At 40.5% G+C, this 21,629-nt stretch overlaps 1 protein-coding gene across 1 annotated transcript in view; it reads right to left on the bottom strand.

Annotated features, from left to right (window-relative positions):
• PPP4R2 (protein phosphatase 4 regulatory subunit 2) overlaps positions 1 to 9,444 on the bottom strand; it is a 53,624-nt gene extending 44,180 nt beyond the window's left edge. Inside the window, exons 1-2 of the mRNA XM_032411770.1 lie at positions 9,186 to 9,444; positions 8,098 to 8,179 (exon numbers count right to left, since the gene is read on the bottom strand). Of these exons, the coding sequence (XP_032267661.1) occupies positions 8,098 to 8,179; positions 9,186 to 9,219 (116 nt within the window). The 5' untranslated portion in view covers positions 9,220 to 9,444. The remainder of the gene's footprint in view (positions 1 to 8,097; positions 8,180 to 9,185) is intronic.
• Positions 9,445 to 21,629: the final 12,185 nt, after the last annotated feature.

Here is a 21,629-nt window from a genome sequence, read left to right as displayed (position 1 = left end):
ACTTCTTAGTAATAAGATGTTTTGAAGCAACATGAAGTTTCTGACAGACTTCCAGTAATAGTCCATAAGCATTATGAACTGATCAGCAGGCACAAAGAGGATCTCTGGATGTGGATAAAAAACCACAGGTGTGTATACAGGTGACACTAAGAATGGCATTCTGTGGAACTGTGGCTCTGATGAATTAAGTGGTAACAGTGACTGGTCTTTCTCATCCAAGTATACACAACTGATTCTCCATTTTTTCTTTCTTTTTTGGTCTCCAAACCATTCACCTCTGCAACATACTCCCAACAGTTAACATCTTTCACCATCTGCAGACATTTTAACATCAACCACTATCACTGTGCCCCATTCTCCACTCTTAATCCCTATTGCTGCAATACCACCCCCAGGTAACTACTGCCACAACACAGACTCCTATAAGTTTTTCAAGCTGGGAGGAACCTTGGAGATCATTTATTACAAGCCCCTCATTTAGTATCTGAGCAAACTGTGGCCCAGAGTAATTTAAGTGATTTAAATAATGGGAAATAAAATAGTTATAGCAGCTTCCATTGGGGCGGGGGGGAGGGGGATGAGACGGGGTTGTCAGTGTGTCCCAGTCACTGTATTAAGCACTTCAGATGTATAAATGAGGAAATTAAAGCACAGAGAACTCAGCCTTGGTCACAGAGTAAGTGGTAGAAGTAGGAATTCAAACCCAGGTCTTACGTTCTCTTGACTCAAACCAGAGCTCTTTCCAAAAGATAAAGTATACCTCAGACTTGTTTCTTAAACCAAATTCACTCTTTAGGCCCAATATACAGACAATTCTAATTTTTACTCCAAATTTTAATATTTACAGCTACATCCTCACAAGAGCTGAGGCAACTATACGGTAGAAACCCCATTTTTCAAGTGAGGAAACGAGCTGACAAATAATGTGCCCAAATTCACACAGAGAAGTCGCCAAGCTAAATTCAGAATTCAAGCCATGCTCCTTCCAAGAATATTACCACATGCTAACTCTCATGAAATTATGGGACTAGCCAACTACTAGTAAAAATCTGGACTGCACATGGAAAATATGAGCTCACCTGCACATCAAAGAGATTTAAAATTTGAAATTAACTCTACTCAGAAAACAAAGTTGGCATGCGTCAACAGATTTTCTGCAGTATACATGACACGTCAGGTTTATAGCATGATGTGACAAAACAAATGAAAATGACTACGATTTTCTTCATGTTCATACCTTAATCACTGCAGTTATTGGAATATTTGAAACAAAAGGGCATCCACTTAACTAATATTTAATGAAAATCTACTGTGCTTTCTCTGTGTACCACTGTGATGGTGGTACATGACAGGATTTTAGGTGACACATGGAAAATTCATATTAAGTATATATTTTAGTATTTATAGGTTTTAAAGTCTAATGCAACAAACCAGTGGTTTCAAATCTTCTTTCTCACAAGGGGAAAAAAATTAACATAGTGATTATATTTCTGTGAAGGAGTAAAACAAAGGCTTAACTTCTATAATATTTTCCTATATTGAAAAAAATCTAAAAAAAGCCAAACTAGAGAAGAGTATTAAATAATTATATAGGTGTTACAAGGATGTGGCAAATATTATGAAGACAGTATAGGAGACTGACATTTTTTTTTTTTAAGGTTTATTTTGGGGAGAGTGACAGTGCGCACACATGAGCAGGAGGGGTAGAGGGAGAGAATCCCAAGCAGAGCCCCAACTCAGATCATGACCTGAGCAGAAACCAGGAGTTGGCTGCTCAACAGACTGCGACTGCACCGCCCAGGTGTCCTGGGAGACTGACATTTTAGAAACAATGTTCAGTAAATACTATGTTGACAAAACAAAATTCCCTCAAGAAACCCACTGAAGGATTTAACATCCTCACTCACTTAAGGAGATTTTATTTACAATAATGAGGTCTCAGCTGTTGATAACTACTTTTAAGTAACCTAAATTTTATTTTCTTGCTGTTATGTCAAAATTGCTCAACACAAAGAACTTGAAACTGCAGGGGGCGGGTAGGGGGGTGGGGACAAAGCAGACTCAATATAAGCACAGTCAACACAGTAACTACTATTTATTGAGCATTTACTCTGTTTACCAATCAATGTGCTAAGTTTTCCATGTATTAAGTACTTATGCTATGAGATACTATTATTTCTATTTTATAGGTGAGGAAACTAGTAAGTTTTCATAAGTGTAATTATGAGAGGTTGACAGTGGTACTGTAGTTTTTATCTCTCCAAAACCCCTTATCAGACATAACTAGACAGCAAAACCAAAAACTAATGAACAAAAAACATTTACAATAAAACTACCTGAAAAAACAAAACAACACAAAAACTAGCTGAGAAGGTAGCGAACCTCACAAACCCCAAAGAATAAAAGGTTCAGAAAAAATGACAGTCACATGACCTGTACCTTATCAGGTTCTGAACTAGAGAAAGTAGAGAGAAGTCCTGGTGCACCTGAAGGGCCTAGGAATAGGAGAACCACAAAACTGTCAACCAGCATTCACCAGAAATCATGACAGGTCAATCTGAGACCAGCAGCTGGAACTGAATGGGTTTTGCCCACTCCACTAGTGAGTGAACAAAAGGGACCCACAGTGAAAGCTGAAAGAGAGCAGCAGTCTTGCTCCAATGTGATCCTGAAGGTGACCCACCAGGGCTCCCATCCAGAGATGACCCAGCATGTGGAGAAGAGGACAATAAAGATGAGGGAAAGACAGGGTCCAAATAAGAGTAGGAGTGGAAAAGAGAACCTGGAAATTTCAGAAAGCAAACTCCATGTTCTTAAACACTTTACAAAACAATGAGAAAGCTCTGTGAAATTAGGAAAGCTACTCTGAACTATATTTCCTCCTCAAAGGTCAGGAAAACTAATTTCATGTAAAAATGTACAAGAGAAAAATACGAAGGTCAAACCCAGTACAAAGTAAATATAAGAAAAAAAGAGAATAAGGAGAACAAACATCCCTACAGACAATGAGAGGAACCTAGAAAGACTTGTCCAAAAACAGATCAAAACTGTATGATACGACTTCAAAATGAGCTAAAGACATTGAGAAAAATGATACCTGTCAGAAAATGAGTTTCAGAATAGAATTTGGCAAATGATTAGAAATTTAAAAAATTACTTCAGGAAACAGACTAAACTAGTACATGAGAATGAAAGAACATAACAGATATCACAGTAAGAGTTCTTTAAAGGAAAAAAATTTTAAAAATCAAAACAGAATTTAAAATTTCACCTTGAAGACACTATCAAGAGAATAAAAAGAAAAGCCATGAAGTTGTAGCAAGTACTTGTAAATCCTATGTCAGATAAAGGTCTTGCATCTGTAACATACAAAGAACTCTCAAAAACCATTAAGAAGGGGCGCCTGGGTGGCTCAGTCGGTTAAGCGTATGCCTTCAGCTCAGGTCATGATCTCAGGGTCCTGGGATCGAGCCCCACATCGGGCTCCCTGCTCGGCGGGAAGCCTGCTTCTCCCTCTCCCACTCCTCCTGTTTGTGTTCCCTCTCTCGCTGTGTCTCTCTCTGTCAAATTAAAATAATAATAATAATAATAATCTAAAAAAAAAAAACAGTAAGAAAACAATTCAATTTTTAAATGGACAAAGACTTGAAGAACCAGTTTACCAAAGATACAGGAATAGCAAATAAACACATGAAAACATACTCAACATGATTAGTCATTAGGGAAATACAAATTAAAACCACTTTGCAATATGTGCCTAAGAGAATGACTACAGCAAAAAAGGACCATACTAAATGTTGAAAAGGACGTGGAGAACCTTAACTCAACTCCCATTAATACTGGTGGGAATGCAAACTGGTGCAATGACTCTAGAAAACAGTTTGGCAATTTCTCAAGTTAAACATACACCTACCATATGATCCAGCCATTCCACTCCTAGGTTTTTATCCAAGAAAAAAGAATGCATATGTCCATACAAAGATTTGTACACAAATGTTCATAGCCACTTGTTGATAACAGAAAAAAATGAAAATAATTGAAGTGTACATCAACAAGTGAATGTATAAAAAACCTGTAGGATATCCATATAATGACTACTACTCAGAAATAAAAAGGAATGAACTGCTGATATCCAAACGTGGACCTCAATTATGTTGAATAAAAGAAGCCAAAGAATACAAACTCTATGATTCCATTTATATAAAATTCTAGAACAAGCAAATTAAAGTGATGAAAAGTAGATCTTTAGTTGCCTGAGGGGAGAGGAGCACACCCAGGGAAGGAAAATTACAAAAGTGCATGAGGAAACTTCTGGGAATACCGAATGGATATGTTCACAATCTTGAGTGTGCTCAAAGTTTGAGTACAGATGTCAAAATTTAGCAAACTATATATTTTCAATAAATGAAGTTTACTGTACCTCAACAAAGATGTTTTTTAACAAAACAGGAATAAGGAAAAAGAATTCAGGACAAAATAACAAATACTGAAGACATGCAAAGATGACTGACATAGCAATACAAGGAGTCCCTGAAAAAGAAAACCAAAGCAAATAATTTTATTTCCTGGAATTAAAAAAAAGATATGAAAAATTTGAAAATACGTGTTAAAAGAGCACACCACGTACCTGAGTATACTGACCCAAAATGCCCAACACTAAAACAAAGTCCAGAAAAATTACTGCACTTAACTGAAAAAAATTCCTTGGGAATCTAGGCAAAAAGAGTACACAGCTTTTAAATAAAGAAAATTAGATTATCTTCTGATTTTTGACAGGAACTCTGAGTTGGGGGGAAACAATGGAATTAACATATTTAAGCTACTCAAGGACAAAAATTGAGAACCAAAGATTTTATTTCCAAAATGACCTCCAAGAATAAAGGACACTGTTAAAAATATATAAATATATATATATATAATAATAATTAAAACTCAGGAAATGTCCCCATGAGCTCTGCCGAAGCTCAGAGCTTCTACTAGAAAATGAACTTCAGACAACCAAACTGACTAGAGATATTGACCTAAGGACTGCTGGTGAGCATTTGATACAGAGCTACTATAAAAGAATAAATGATGGTTAAAAGAAACTTATATAATAGCTATATGCTCAGATGATGTAGACAGAACTACTTTTCTGAAATGGGGGTTACAAATTGGGAGAGTGTATGAACAATTTTGATGTTCTTAGTAATTACACTGGTGATGTTGGTATTATTATTATTAGACTTTTCCCGTGTCCTTGAGAACCAGAATTGTTGGGGTGGAAGAGGTAAAACACTGTAGTCCTGATTTTGAATTGGAAGCATCAGTATGAATCACTTAGTATTTTATTAGTTCTGTCCACTGAAGAGGCTAGAAACCATGACCAACTCAGTTATAATAAGCATCTCTAGTCTCCAGGTTGTAGTCTTTAAACACCACTTCCCACTAAAAGACATGGCTTGAGAAACGTCTGATTCTAGGTCTGGGCAGGAATGAGCTTAGACCATATACTAATACCAGAGACTATGGATGCTATTAAAGACTACCAAGAGTCAAGTCAAAAGGACTCTGGAATCAAATGAAAGAGGCTCCCACAGGCCAAACACCGGACAATATGACCATCAAAAAGAGTCATTGCAACTAAAACTTATCAAATGTTTAAATCCACAACTGAAATCCACCACATACCCTTCTGTTTATTCAGCTCATAATATATACTTGGCATTCAGTTACAAACTGTGACCTTCGGTAAAGTGTCCTTTAAGGAAATGTCCCATTTTCAGGACAAAGTAACCTTTTCAACATAAAATTAATTTTTTGAAGTAGCCAAAACCAACAAATTTGGGGAATGTTTTAGATAGATAATCTCTGTCTTCATTACAGTTTAGTATGCCATGTTTTGGCATCTTTCCCAACTTCCTACATTAGATGTGTAAAGGTAATTTTTTAAAAGACCAAAAAGGAAAACTGCTCTAGTACTCTTTAAATTTTCCTACAACCTCCTGCTCAGTAAAAACCTACATTATAATTTTAAAATCTCTCTGAAGCTAAAAACACAAGTGTCAAATTGGGCTTTTTTAATGAAAAATAAATAGCTTAGGCTGTCACTGATTTTTATCCATAAACAAAGTCCACATATCTCTTCTGTTAATGATTTCTTGCTATAATGTATCAATGAAAATAAAAACTATGGAATTCTTATCTCTAGCAACCTATCCATCCTAAAACACCAAAGAGATCTGATCTGTTCTTTACATTTTCTTGTTAAATCTTAGAAGTTAGACAAAGCTCAGTTTAACCATAAAATGGATGACAGAAACTTGCAAATTTCAGAATCAAAAGGCATGCTCATGTTGATTAAAAACAAAAAGATTAAAGCTAAATGTGTAAACACCAGCTGCTTTAATGATAAATTTAAAAATACTTTCCAAACTCTGTATCTAACACCACCATTTTAATACAAAATATTATTAGTAAATGTTAAAAACAAAACAAAACAAAACAAAAATGGGGGGGTGAGTAAGGAGGTGGACCTTGTTTAAGTCCTCTATCAACACAAAATAATCGTCCACAAAAATCAGGTTAAAATTCCCTAGCCTCATGGTGATCCAGTCTGACAGGATATTAAGTTTTCTTTCAGAAGTTTTCAACTATTTACAGCCAATGTAGTTTATCAAAAGAGAAGACAGTTTGTACAGACCTGATAAGGAGAAGAGGTTTTAAGTATTTATCTCCAAATAGTTTGATATAATCTTGTGTATCAAAACTCTGAAAATAAAAGCTTCTCCTTTTGATATTGTAGGGGGATAAGTCTGGACCAACTAACAATTTGAAAGAAATAGAGGCAACCTAAGAATTTCTGAGTTAGGGATTAATTTATTTCTGAAAGCTGGCAACTAGTCATTTTTAAGCTTATCTACATAAGTACCAGTTATGTTGCATCAATTTTTAAAATCAAGATGTTCTAAGAGAGACAATAATTCAGAGGCAAATATAATTTTTTTTTCTAAAGGGTTCCACTTTTTAAGTGGAATAAAAATGTAAGATTGACCACTTCACAGACACATTCTTAAGCTGACTGGTAATTTTAATAAAGCACTATGGAGACTCAGCTTATCTACATGACTACTAAATCAGAGGGTCTTTTTTCCTTTCTAAAATTAGGCTAGTTATTAGAAGGCTACATATATTACAACCACAAGCGAATCTGGTGAGAAATGAACATCTGCTAATAAAGCCCAAGAAAATATACATCCCTTGCTGAAGCTTACACTCATAGCAGGCCTCAAAAAGAATTTTAAAAATAGACAAGACCTAGGGGAGCCAAAAGAAAGCTCATTTAGTAACACTGCGCCCAAAGAAACCTTTCTCCTTCCTACTCCCCACCCTCTACAAAAAAAAGAGTACAAGGAAGTCACCAAATCTGCACTGCTTTCTACAAATTAACTTAGTGATGGCAAAAACACTCCTGCAACACAACCTACACACACAATGAACTGGAATGGTACTTATGAAAACAGTCCTAACTTCATAGTATAAGTTTCAGATTCAAAACATTTGGGAACAAGCCTAATAAAATGCTGAGCATATGTAACAAGTTAGCTATCCTAGAAAGTTTACAGGACAGTCAAAACTGTAGCATCTGGAATTTGTCAGATAATCACCCTAAGTCCTCAAAAGAATAAAGAGAAGTGACACTTCAAACACCCACATATATAAATATGACAACAAAAGGTTGGATACAGGACAATATGAGAAAATACCAACAACAAAAAAAAACTGAGACAGAATCAAAGCCACAAAGTTCTGGAAATAAGCCTGTTTGTTAGAGCCAAAAAGGGTCATGACAGGATAGGCATTCTTTTCTCTAGCTCTTCAGACTAGTAAATTCTAAATCTACAAAAGCATAAATATAAAGAAAATTTTAACAAAATTTTAGAACTCATTACAGAGTATGCATAAGGAAAGTAAAACATCCGGGCTTAGTAAATGCTTTAAATAAGCGGAGCTTGTACAGCTGTACAAAGATTATTGAATTCTTCTGAAATACACTTTTTTCCCTCTCCTAAGCAATTCTGAATGGACCCTAAGAACGAATACATGTTTTCAACTCACATGGTCTCTCCAGTCTTGGCTACATGACAAAGAAACTGATCCAGGACAGGACAAACTTCCTTTTTTCCCCTCTTCTCAAAATCTAAATAAGGGAAGAAAGAAAAATTATCAGTATTTTCAAAGTCCATCAACCATTTCCAGTGCACTGTAAAAACAAACTTTTCTCCCAGTCCTTCCTCAAATATTAAGAAGCAGTTTAAAAAAAAAAAAAAAATCTGCCTCTCAACCAAATATCCACCTCCGACTCGAAGTTCTTCTTCCAACATTGGTTTCTTCACGTTGTAACAAGAATCCTCCTAAAGGGGGCACTCAACTTCTCCACAAAGCATCCATGCAGTGTTTCTCAAAGTGTGGTCCGGGGGAACACCAACACCAGATTTATCGGGGACACCAGTTAAAATACAAATCCCAGGCCCCAACCCCCATAAATTGTTTATCTAGGTAAAGTTCATAAATGTGCGTCTTAAGAAACTGCAGCTACCTCATGCAGCCGTTTCCAAATGATTTTGGATGTCAATGCATAATTGTGAAAACGCTGAAATCACACGCTATTCTAAGTTTGAGAACCACCGTTCTCAAGCCTGTTGCGTGGAAGGCGACCACCTGAGAATTAGGGCGCGTGGAGGAATGACTTCAGAAGCTCTGTAAAAGACTTCCTGAGACACTTTAAAGTTGCTCAGCCGCCCTCTTCCCCCCCGCCCCCGCCACCCCAAACCTACTTTTTCTCTCACCCCGACGCCTGGCGTGCGGGGGCCTGACGGAAAACGGAGCCTACCCGTAAGGGGGCTGCGGGCCCACGACCTCTCCCCGGAGGGGTGGGCGAGAGACTGGGGCCACTACCAGAGCTTCCCCGGCTCCCCTCCCCCAGCCCAGACGCCGGCGGCCGACACAAAGCCCAGAGCGGGGCGGGAGGGAGCTGCCCACAGGGCTCCCCGCCCCTGGGGAGGTGGGAGGGGGATGGGAGCCGGGGAAGCGCCCCCCCCCCCCCGCTCCAGCCCGGCCCGGCCCCTCGGAGCCCCCTGCCCAGAAAGAGAGGAGAGGGAACCACGGAGGGTGAGGAGGAAGGGAGAGGGGGCAGCTACTCCCACCTTTCAGCGCCTCCTGCAGCCTCTCGACGTCCATGGCTTCCCGGAGTCCCTCGCAGCCTCCGCCTCCCTCCGCGGGTCTCCCGGGGACCGGAACGCCTCCCCCCACCCCCCCGACGCCCTCCCCCTCCCTCGCACACACTCCGGCACGCAGGCGACCGGGGGGGGGCACCGAAGGGAGCCGGGGGAAGCGAGCGAGAGAGCGAGACCGAGAGAGCGAGCACCTCCCCGAGCCGCTACCACCAGCCCTCCAACATGGCGCCCGGCACGTCACCGCGCGCACGCTCCCCGCCGCCGTCCTCGCGCCCGCCGCGCGCCCCGACCCGGAGCCCGAGAGCGCGTGCGCGGCGGAGGCGTGCCCCCTGGGCAGGGCCCGAGACCCGGCAGGCACCCGCCGCTCCGCCTTCCCGGTGGTGGTGGACCCTGGCTTGCCTGCGCTGTACTCCAGGAGGAATGGTCGCGGCCCGGGGCTGCAGACCCACTCCGTCGATTTGAGTCCGTGCCGTTTGCTAGCTGTGTGATGTTGAGCAATTTCCTGAGCCTCTCTGAGCCTTACTTTCCCGGTCCGTGCGATGAGGGCACTAGTGTCGACCACCCTGTACAGTTGCTGGGAGAATTAAGTGTGTACACACAGCCATCAGAGTACGCATAAAAAAAAGTGTTATTAATAATCCTACCAAAAATGCCTCCCTGCCTGAATTCATCATTGACCTACCTTGAAGAGAAGCGATACATACAAAAAAGAGATTAAAAATTTAGGGATTGCAACCATCTGGATTCAAAGCCCAATTCGACTATTCCTGTGTGACCCTGGACTGGTTATTTAAACTGACAGAACCTCAGTTTCTTCACCTACAAAATGAGGGTTTGTAAAACACCCCTGAGGCTTGAGTGAAATGGTGACTATGAAGCATTTAGCACGGTGCCTAAAACTTGTAAGCCCCGGGTTAACGTGGCTGCTGTTGGTTTTTGTTTCTTTTTTTTCTTAAAGATTTTATTTATTTATTGTCATCATGATTTGGATTGCCTTACATAAGCACCCAGGGAGTTAGGGCGGGACCTCAGAAGTCCTCTCCAACCCTGACGTTTCACAAATGGGAAAGCTGAGGTGTAGAAAGCTAGTCTGGCAAAACGACACCAGAACCCAGAACATCTGGCTCCCGGCCAGTGTGTTCATTTTTATTATCTTCTCTTGTCTCTGAGCTTTTCAGGGAAAAGATACTGAACTGTTCCACCTTGTCTTCTGAAAGGCTAGCACAAAGCCATGAAAGGGAGGAAGGAGAAGAAGGAAGAAGGGCGGGAGGAAAGAAGGCTATTTTTGACTTGTGTTAGAAGATGTGAATTTGGACACAGTGCTCCCAACTGCCGACCCTCTTAAAGATAAGTGGCTCTGACCCTGCCCCTGACCCTGGGTGGCAGATGTAGGCAAAAGCTCCCCCAAACCCAAAATACTTCTCATTTTGCAATCAGAGAACCAGTCCCTAGTGTCTTTAGACCCTTTCATTGTTCAGAGCATCCAGTTAAATAGCCTTGCAGAGGGATGTATGAGGGTGGCATCATCAAATATACACCCTTACCGTGCACTGCATTTATTTTATCGTGGTCCCTTCTAGTCTAAAAGGGCCTATTCTCTGGATAGCAAAGCCTAACCCCCCTTCTCTCTGCCACCCTGTCCTCTGTCTAGGCGGGTCTCTTTTTTGTAAGACCTGTGTGAGACCATATAGTTACTACTAGCCATATGTGGGTATTTAAATTTTAATTAAATTTTTTAAAAATTTAAAACTCAGTTCTTGAGTTTTTCAACATATTTCATTTCTCAATCACACTAGCCACATTTCAAGAGCTCAATAGACACATGTGACTAATGGTTTCTGTATTGTCCAGCACAGATCAAGAAAATCCCATGATCAAGGTGCCCCGGTGGCTCAGTCAGTTAAGCGGCTGAGTCTTGATTTTGACTCAGGGCAAGATCTCAGGGTGGTGAGATCGAGTCCTGGGTGGTAGGGCTCTGCGCTCAGCAGGGAGTCTGCTTGAGATTCTCTCCCTCTCCCTCTGCCCCTCCCCCTGTGCATGCTTGGGTGTGCTCTCTCTCTCTCTTTTTCTCTCCCTCTCTCTCTCAAATAAATAAATAAATAAATCTTTTAAAAAAATAAAAGAAAATCCCATTATCACAGAAAGTTTTCTTGGTTAGAGAACATACCATGCTAATTTCTTCCATCTTGCCTTGCCCCTTTTTCATCAGCTGTTCCCCTCACTTGGAGATGCCTTGACTCCGAAATGTTGGAGAAAGTCTATGATACGAGACAAAGTACACAAAACAGTGACAGACTAAGGGAATCAGGGAAAGTATCCCAGGAGGAACTAGTGTTTAAGCTGAGACCTGAATTGTGAGAGGAAGGTAGCCAAGGGAAGTGGAGAGGAGAAGCTTGAAAACAGAAAAGCCATAGGTGCACAGGCTTTGAAACGAGAAAGAACTAGATGGTTTCTGAAGAGTCACAGGAAATTCAGTCTGCCCTAAATTGAGAGTGCAAGGGCAGAAGAGGCAAGACATGAGGCCGAAGCATTACTTCCTTTGGTTCATTTCTTCCTTCTTCCTTGGAATTCTCCTCTTGCCAACGTGCATCCCAGTCTCTGTGATTGCTAGGGCCTCCTACTGACACTAGTTCCATTGGAGGAAAACAGAATACAAATGTGACAGCCAGCTTCCACCATCGCCCCCAGTGATCCTTGCCTCCTGGGATTCATGCCCTCCTGTAGTCTCCTACAGAGTTGGCTGGGGTGACCAATAAAGTATAGTGGACTTCTGAAGCCAGGCCATGGAAAGTGCTGTGGCTTCTGCCTCACTATAGTGGAAGCCAGCGTCCCTGTCATTAGAATACTAGAGCAGCCCTGTGAAAAGGCCCAAAAGTAGAACTGAGGCCTTCGATGTGGGTCACCAGCCCCAGGAAATCCTTTGAATGACAGCAGCCCGAGCTGCCATCCAGACCTCAGCCTTATGAGGGGTCCCAAGCCAGAGCCACAGATCTAAGTCGCTTCTCAATTCTTGATCCACAGAAACTATGAAAGATGAAAAGTGTCTATAATTGTTCTCAGCTTCTAAATTCTGAGATAATTGCTAAACAGCAATAGATAACTAATGTAAGAAATGAGAATATTAATAGTAATAGCTAACATTTACTCAGTATTTTCTATGTGTCTAATATTCTTCTAAGCACTTTACAAAAATGTCTAAATTCATCCTTGCAAATATCCTATGAGATTAGTGATATTACCCCCACTTACAGGAGACAAAACAGGTGTAAGAGGTGAACCAGCTTGCCCAAGTTCACACAACTAACTACACAGGAAGGTGACTGACCCACGATTCAAATCTAGAGTCACTACAGAGCCTTTGAAATCTTTCTTGTCCTCAAGAAGGTTGCAAACTACCCAGAGAGGTAAGATGTGTGCACAGACTCTGAGGCAAAGTAGAAGGCAAGTATGCAAATAGGTGGTCAAAGGCCTGTGAAATTTCCTCCAGGCAGGGATGGAGGTTGCCTTTTAGAAGGGCCTCACTCAAAGGTTGCAAAAGATTAGCACCAATAGGGAAGAAGCTTCCAGGCAGAGGGCATGGTATTAACCAAGCAAATAGTCCTTGAGGGTCTGCTAGGTACTGGGGAAATGATGGACCTTAAACAAACATGAACCTGCAGGAAGACTGGCCCATTGCTCTGAGTGTATGCAGGAGAGAAAAAGCTGAACTTATGAAGAGAGATACACAGTAGGAAGTGGAAGAAGGAGACAGAGAAATGGGAAAGAGAAAACACCTGTAACTATATCAGAGAAAATGAGCAAGGATGTTCTTATAACCCCAGAGAGAATTACTGGAGTTTGTCCATCCCTCTGAGATGAGTCTGTGGGAAGGGACAAAAACAGGGAATTGTAGAAAAGTCTAGAAAAACCACACTGCATCTACAAGGGCTGGAGAACAGGGAATAGACAAGGTTAAAATACCACAATAAAAAGCCATGGAGGCTCTTTGCTTTTCATGGCCTTTTATTCATGCCTTGTAGTCCTTACTTGTATATCACGGTGGATACCAAGATGAAGCTGAGGTAGGAAGGTGGACAAATGAAGATGAGTACAATTTTCTAAATAGGTAAGAGGGTAGCTTCACATATCATCAGGGTTAACTTTTTTCCAGACACTTTCAAGAGCTAACAGTTTTTTATTGGAAATAAGGGTAACAAAAGTCTGCTCGGAAAGACCCTCGGTTGTTTTCTCTGGCACCATGACGGGTGTGATTGCTGACGGCAGCCATGTTGGGCTGAAGAGTACCGATAGGAGAAGAGTAAGGACTGCCTAGGTGGATGACTTAATTAAGGTGGACCGTGATAATGGGAGTTCGCTTCAAATTGTGTGAAAGAAAAGGGGAATTTATTAGGAGAGAAGGGTATTCTATGGGATCCAGGATTCTCACCAAACCCATTAGCCATTCTCTTCTTCAGCTCTGCACATCTTTCTCTCTCCCTCTCTCTCTGAATCAGTGTTTACTGCTCACAAAAAGATGCCCTCATTTCCAAGGACTTGCTAAGATAAATAACCAGTATCTCTCAGTCACAACCCGGCTTGGGCCAAGTGCCCACTTAGCTGTGGCCTGGAATGCAAGGTCTCCCGGTGTAAACCTGAATGCTTTGGCCATGAATGTGGGACAGCAGGGCTAGGCAATGGAGAATTCCCAGGGAAGTAGTGGGTGTGGTGACCAGAGAACCACAGAGATGACTACAAAGAGGGGCCTGATCGACCCTAACCAAACTCACACAGGAGGCAGGATGGTGCCCTGTGGAGCTCAAGCCATTGAGTAATCTGAAAGAAAGCTCATCCTGACTGTGGGTGTTGTTTATAAACACAATCCCATCATCCTATGTAAGAGTACAGTCTTCCAGTGTGGGCAAGAAACTGCACATCCCTCTCTTCCTCAGGCAGGGATAGATAGGTACTAATCAATTCTTGCTACCAAAGTCCACTTTTTAGCCTAGTTTCTCCCACTCTCTCTCTCTCATATATTATGTGTATATATACCGTGATGATTAATTTTGCATGTCAACTTGTCTGAGCCACAGAGTGCCCAGATATTGGGTCAAGCATTATTCTGAGTGTTTTTGGATGAGAGTAATATTTAAACCAGTAGACTAAGTAAAGCAGACTGCCCTCCCTAATGTGAGTGGGACTCATCCAATCAGTTGAAAGTCTGAATAGAACAAAAAGCTAACACCTCCCTCCCACCCACCCCGTCAAGTAAAGAAAATTCTTTCTGTCCAATAGCTTTCTAAGTGGGTCATTGGCGTTTTCCTGCCTTTGGATCCAAGCTGAAATACTGACTCTTCCTGGGTCTCAGGTCTACTGGCCTTTGGACTAGAACTACACCATTGGCTCTCCTGGGCCTTCAGACTCAGACTGGAATTAAACTATTGGCTTTCCTGGGTTTCCAGCTTGCAGATTGACCCTGAAGATCTTGGAGCTTTCCAGCCTCCGTAATCACCAATTATTGGAAACCAATTCCTTATAATGAACACACATACACACACCCTATTGGTTCTGTTCCTCCACAGAACCCTGACTAATGCATATACACATACAAAATTCAAGAGTTGAATATGATAAAAGGAAATGGTGTACTGCTTAAAAGAAAAGGGTCTAACATCAAACAGATCTGGGTTTAATTTCTGGCTTATCATTTCCTAGCTGAGTGAACTCTGGTAAATGATTAATATCAAAAGGCCCCAACTTCCTTATCTGCAAATTGGCCATAGTGATAGTACCTCAGTCATAGCTTTGCTGTGAGAATTAAGCAAGTGACCTGATTCAGTCAACAGGAGCTATTGCGGTTACTTAGGTTAAGAATTACAAAAATAGTATTTCTGATTTCGTTTCTTTTTTAAAGAAATAATTTCAAACTCACAAATAAGTTGGAAATACTACAGAATGTTTTTTTTAAAAAACCACGTTAGAGTAACTTGTCGAACACATTCCTCCAAGCTCCTGAAATTAAATTCCTCTTAGTATGCAGGTTCTACAAGGGCATTCTGCTGCCTGACCACAATCAAGATCAAGAAGTTAGTGTTGACAGATAATCTCCATTCAATCCCCAGGCCCTCTGTAAGTTGTACCAATTGACTCACTATGTCCTTTCTAGGAGAAGGATCCAGTCCTGGGACCCATGTTACAATCAGTTGGTAGGTCTCTTTAGTCTCCTTCAGCCTGACTTGTTGCCAAATGGTGGTTTTCCAATTCCCTCCTTCCTTCTACATTTATAAGTTGGCAATATAACATAAGGAAAGCATCATCTTATATTTATTCATTTTTAAATTTATATTAGTTTGGACTCATGGATTCCTATTCACTGGGTCATAATTCATTACTATCATTATTTATTTTGATACCTAAATTTTTCTAGATTTGGCCATTAGTACCTTCATCCAGCTGGCTTCTGCATCCTTTTGACATGGCCCCATCATTCTTGGAGTACATCTTCCTTTTCTGGTACAAAAACATTATCTCACGCTCATCTTGTTTCTTCCCTTCTTCAGCCCTGGAATTAGTCATTTCTTTAAGTCCTGATTCCTTTTAGTGGAGAATGCTATTTAGGAGTCTAGATGGGACTGCTAGGGTGTTCATTGCCATTAATATGTTATTGCTCCCAGACCCTACTGGCAGACAGAGCTAGAGAATATACACATGTATTCATACACACACACAAATACATTTATTTCTCTATATATCTATACAAACATATATTTGGAACCAAGAGTTCACAGCTTCCAGTTCCAATCCAACACTGGGGGATTCATTCTAGTTTTCTCCCCTTCCATATGTACAAGGTTCCAACAGTAAAAAACCTGCTGCCATTATCCTCAACATATTTGTTTATTGGATCAATCTTCCTGGTATGTGACCAACTTGTTACCTTTGTCAATCCCTTTAACAGTGGCCCTTCTTACCTCCCTTGGGCTCTGACACCCTGCACCAGGCTACCTTCCCCCACTCCCTTGTGGATTCCTGCTTTCTTTGACCACACTTAACTGGCTTGAGAGTGAATTATTCAGGAAGTAAGGGTAAAGATTATTAGTATTTATAAAAAATAATAACAGTAACTTTTAATTCCTCAAATAGTTGATAAATAATGTTTCATAAAGCAATTCAAAGAATACAGGACAAGTAAAATTCTCTCCCCGACCCAATACCCACCACAGCTGTAGGAAGTGAAGTGAGTTTGCTGTAAGTCTTTCCAGATGTTTATTAGGTGTTTACATGTCTCCCCTGTATTATTACAACAGCTTCCAAGAGCTCTCCTGCCTTCTATCCTTGATTTCAACACAGCAGCCAGGATCCTTTTAACAAGATCAGATCACGTCACACCTCTGCTCAGAGTAACCCTGCAGTTACTCCTCATTTGACTCAGAGTAAAAGCCACCATCCCTACAGCGGGCCACTCTGCCACTCCACAGCCCTCCAACTTCCTCTCCTACCACTGCTTTCAAGCCCTTCTTCAAGCTGTTCCAACCTCACTGGCCTCCAGGATGTACCCTCAACCTGTGGGTACACTCCCCACTTAGGACGATGCCCTTGCTTTTCTTGGATTTGGCTATTTTCTGGCTTGTCACAAGGTATGTCACATTTGCAATTGCCTGATCACATGTGGATTTTACAGTGTTACCACTGGCCGGGGGCGGAGTAGGTTGGGTGGGGGGAGGGTTCAGCATTTACCAGCAAAGTCACAGGGTTGGAACCTAAACCTGACCCAAGGAAATTCTCAGGCCTGAATATTTCCTGAGTGTGTACTTTACACCAGGAACCCACCTGTGGAGATAGCCTTGAACAAGGCAGATGGATCCTTGTCCTCATGAATCTTACAGTCTAGTAGGACAGACAGGTGTAAAGGAAGTAGACAATTACATAAAATCCCAGGTGTTGTAGATCATGGGAAGCACTATGAAGGAAATTAATGGGATAATATGGTGTGAGAGCCACGTGGGCAGGCCAGTCTGGATGGGTGATCAGAGAAGATGTTTCTGGAGAGATGACATTTGGGTTGAGTCCTAAGTCATGTTGAGGAAGAATTGGGGAAATGAAAGACAAAGGCTTTGAGAAAGCAAAGGAATGGTGTGTTTTAGGAACCTGAAAGAGGGCTAGAACCCCATGGGTGAGTGGAGAACAGAGCAGGGGCAGCGAGGGGGACACCAGGCACTGTGGGTCCTCCTGAGACATCCTACTCAGTTCGGTTCTCATCTTCAGGGTGATAGACAGTGGAATATCTCAAGCAAGGTGATGGCATGATTCAGTTTATCTGTGTCAAAACCATGTTTTCTTGTCCAGTCTTCTTTTCTAGGAGCTCCGAGTGGTGTACTCTTCTTTCAGCTGTGTCCTAGTTCCTGTCATTTCCTCTAGAGTCCTAAAATCTATGACTGAAGACATGCCACCTAGACCTGTCGTTCTCAAAACTTAGAGTGAGTTAGAATTACTAGGAGAGCTTGATAAAAATAGGTATTCTGGGTCTTTACCCCAGAGATTCTGATTTAGCAGGCTTGGCGTGGGAGCCAGGAATCCCCATTTTAGCAAACTCTTAAGTCAGTTGTTCTCAAACTGCAGTCTGCAGAACTACCTGGAGAGGGCTTATTAAAACACAGTTGCCTGGGCCTCCCTCCCAAAATTTCTGATGCAGATCAGCCTACTAGTGACTTTACCACTTAATAGAGCTCAATAAATATTAATTGAATGAATGAATGAATACAAAGGCCTATTGCCTTTGATTGTCCTGATCCAATATTGATCCAATCATTAATATCTAGCTAAACACAAGTCAGTAGGATCATTTGTTGAATCAACAGAATACCACATGGGAATTAATGATTGTCATGTCATTAATGAATGTCAACGCTTATCTCTTGCCATATACATAAAAATTAACTAAAAATGGATCATATATCCTCACATGGCTGAGAGAGAAATTATGTCTCTCGTGTTTTTTTTTTTAAGATTTTATATATTTATTTGACAGAGAGAGAGCACACGAGAGAGCACGAGCAGGGGGAGCAGCAGAGGGAAAGGGAGAAGCAGGCTCTCCGCTGAGTGGGGAGCCAGATGTGGGGCTCGATCCCAGGACCCCAGCATCATGACCTGAGCCAAAGGCAAATGCTTAACCGACTGAGCTACCCAGGTGCCCCTTTTTTTTATAAGGGCATTAATCTACCCTCATGATTTAATTACATTTCAAAGGACACACCTTCTAATACCATTACATGGGGGTTAGGATTGCAACATATGAATTTTGGAGGGACACAAACATCCAGTCCCTACAGTATAAAACCTAAAACTATAAAATGTTTGGATGAAAACACAGGAGAAAATCTTTGCAACTTGGGATAGGCAATCACTTCTAAAAACACAAAGCATAAAACAGAAAAAGAAAAATTTGACAAATTGGACTTTACCAATATAAAAACTTTTGTTCTTGGAAAATGCATTAATGGAGCACCATTAAGACAACAAAAAGGCAAACCATAGACTAAGAAAAAATATTTGCAACACATATATCAAAGGACTTATATCCAGGCTATGTAAAGTGTCCCCAAATTCAGTAGTAAGACATTACCAACACATTTTTTTAAAAAAATGGGCAAGAGTTTTGAACATTTTACCCATGAAGACATATGAATGTCAAATGAATACATGAGATGACACTCAACATCATTAGTCACTAGGAAAATGCAACTTAAAATCACAATAATATATCACTTCATACTCATCCGAGAACCTGCGAACTCATGTACTGTAATAGGAAGAAGATCAATGGTTAGCCAGGGATGGGGATGGAGCATGAGATGGATCAAAAGGGGTATGAAGAGACTACTATTAGAGGTGATAAAAATGTTTGTTACCTTGGTTTCAAGTGAGCATACATAAGTTACAACCAATCAAATTGCACCTTTTAAATATGAGTAGTTTATGGTATTTCCATTATTAGCATAACAAAGTTGTATAAAACAGGAGTGACTAGCTAAATGTAAGTCACAAACAGGACAAACAAAAATGCAAGACCAAAATACAGTGTATTTAAAATGCATACCTTAGAAAAAGGAAATAGGGATAATATAACTCAAAGAATTTGGGACTCTTTGGAGATCAATAAAATAAATCACCCAACTATGTTTATTTATAATATAATTGAAACAATAGCCATGCTATAGACCAGAGTGTAAATGTTATACAGCTTGGAAATATAAAATAATAATAGCTAATAAAATCCAGTGATGGGAGAAAAGTCAATAGGAGGATGTACAAGAATGCTAATTCCCAAATATTTTGTGCAGGGCCTGGGGGGTTAATTCAAATTTTCCCCAAATGCAAGCAGAGATGAGGAAGACAAAGGGGAAGAAAAAGAAAAAGAAGAAGGAGGAGGGACAGGGAAAAGGGGAGTGGAGGGTGGGAGAGGGGGAAGGTAAAGAATTATTTTCTTTCTTTTTTTTTTAATTTAAATTCAGTTAGCCAACATATGGTACATCATTAGTCTCAGATGTAGTGTTCAACAATTTATCAGTTATGTATAAAACCCAGTTCTCATCACATCACATGCGCTCCTTAATGCCCATCACCCAAATACTCCATCCCCCCACCCAAGAATTATTTTCATAATATGTAAAATTAGATCATAGATATTAAATTTGATTTTTTACTGACATGAAAAAATTTATCAGTTGCAGATGATGAAACAAAGATTTGAGTACACGTGGTTTATTTGGGGCCAAATCCAAGGAAACACTGGTAGAAGAGTGGAAAGTGAGACAGGGAAGGGAAGCCGATAAAGAATGTATTATCAAGGAAATTACTACTCTGTGAGTGGTCTGAGCTCTCAGGGGAGAATTCTGGGACAGACAATCAAGAGTTACCCAACCTGAGAGGAGAGGGAACTGGGGTATGTATCCACCAATTCCCATCAATCAACGGTTGAGGGCTACTCTCATGTGTTATTTTTTCCAAAACTTCCTGCCTGCGCATAGGCGAGCGGAGCAGGATGCAGTGGAAAAAGAGCCTTCAGCCACGGAGTCACAGGGGCTGGAAATTAGATTTCGAGCTGGCTTGCGTGGAAATAATGTGTGTTAAGGGAATAGGGAGGGCATGCTGTACTGGTCATCCATTACATGCCAGATACTGTGAGATCTAAACAGACAGATGGCAACCTTGAGAAGTTTAAATTTCCACTCACTTGAACACAGCCTCTTAGTTTTATGTTAACTCTCTCCTGCACCACCATGAACATGCACATGCAAACATTAGCCAAGTTTTAGAAACAAGTTTTAAATATTTAATATACCAAAGCTGGTATCAGCCCTTTTATTTTTCCTTTAACTCTGTATGCTTGCAATCATTTCTAATAACAATAATTTAGATGCCAGAGAACTCAACTTCCTTGTATGACATTTAGACTCACTTTGTCACTAGACCCAAAGTAGCAATTCTAAAAAAAAAAAAGTGCTATTATTTTGATAAGATCTAAATGCTCAGTAAAGAGACAGGCACAGATATTCCCAGGAGTCTCTTTAGAGTTGTAGCCTAAGAAGATACATCTATACTCATGATTTTGACTGTCACCTCTGAGAGTCTATGTGGACTGTGGAGCAGAGGAATGGTGATAAAACACTCTTGTTCAACAGTTTATGAGAATGCACCCCCCACCCCATCATCCATTCCTATTAGTTGGTGAATTGTTTCCGGTATAAGAGCTTTATTTGGTTAATAGTGGTTCTCAATGAGGGGGAAAAAGATATATTACAGTTGTTTTAAAACATACACAAGGAGAACAATTTTCTTGATGTCTTGACTCAGGTTGACAATACCATTTTTCAGTTGGATACGGAGACAATATATTTTTCCAAAGCTGGAATGATTCTATTGGAATGACATGAAAATTTTATGGCTGGAATCCTAGAAGGATGTGTGGTTTTCAATAAAATATTAACGAAAAAAAAAAAGCATTGTTAAAATGATACATTTCCCTTGGCATCATTTAAGCCTTGAATTCAGAGCTATTTCTGGACTTTTCACTTACATGAGCCAATACATTTTTTCTCTCCATCTCCCTCTCTCTGTGTCTCTTTCTCTGTATTAATTTGAGTCATATTTGCTGTCCCTTGCAATTTAAAGAGTTTTAACTAATGCAGAAATTGGTACTGAGCATGGTGTGGTTTCCAGGTAGCCAAAATCCCACAAGTGCCCACAACAGAGCCATCAAAAACAGATTATGGAAACAGAGCATTTAGGTAGAAAGGAAGTTAAACGTTATGTAACCCATCCATGTCACTTTTTGGACAAGTAAGTAAATCTCCATGAAATTCAATGAATCATTATACTTTCAATGAATGAGACTTTAGAGGATAGGATATTATAACCTAGAGCAATGAACATTTATAA

This window comes from Phoca vitulina, unplaced genomic scaffold (assembly GCF_004348235.1).
Source record: "Phoca vitulina isolate PV1807 unplaced genomic scaffold, GSC_HSeal_1.0 scaffold13, whole genome shotgun sequence".
Lineage (NCBI taxonomy): Eukaryota > Metazoa > Chordata > Mammalia > Carnivora > Phocidae > Phoca > Phoca vitulina.
The sequence above is the reverse complement of the archived record's forward strand: the minus strand, read 5'-3'. Positions and strand labels throughout refer to the sequence as shown.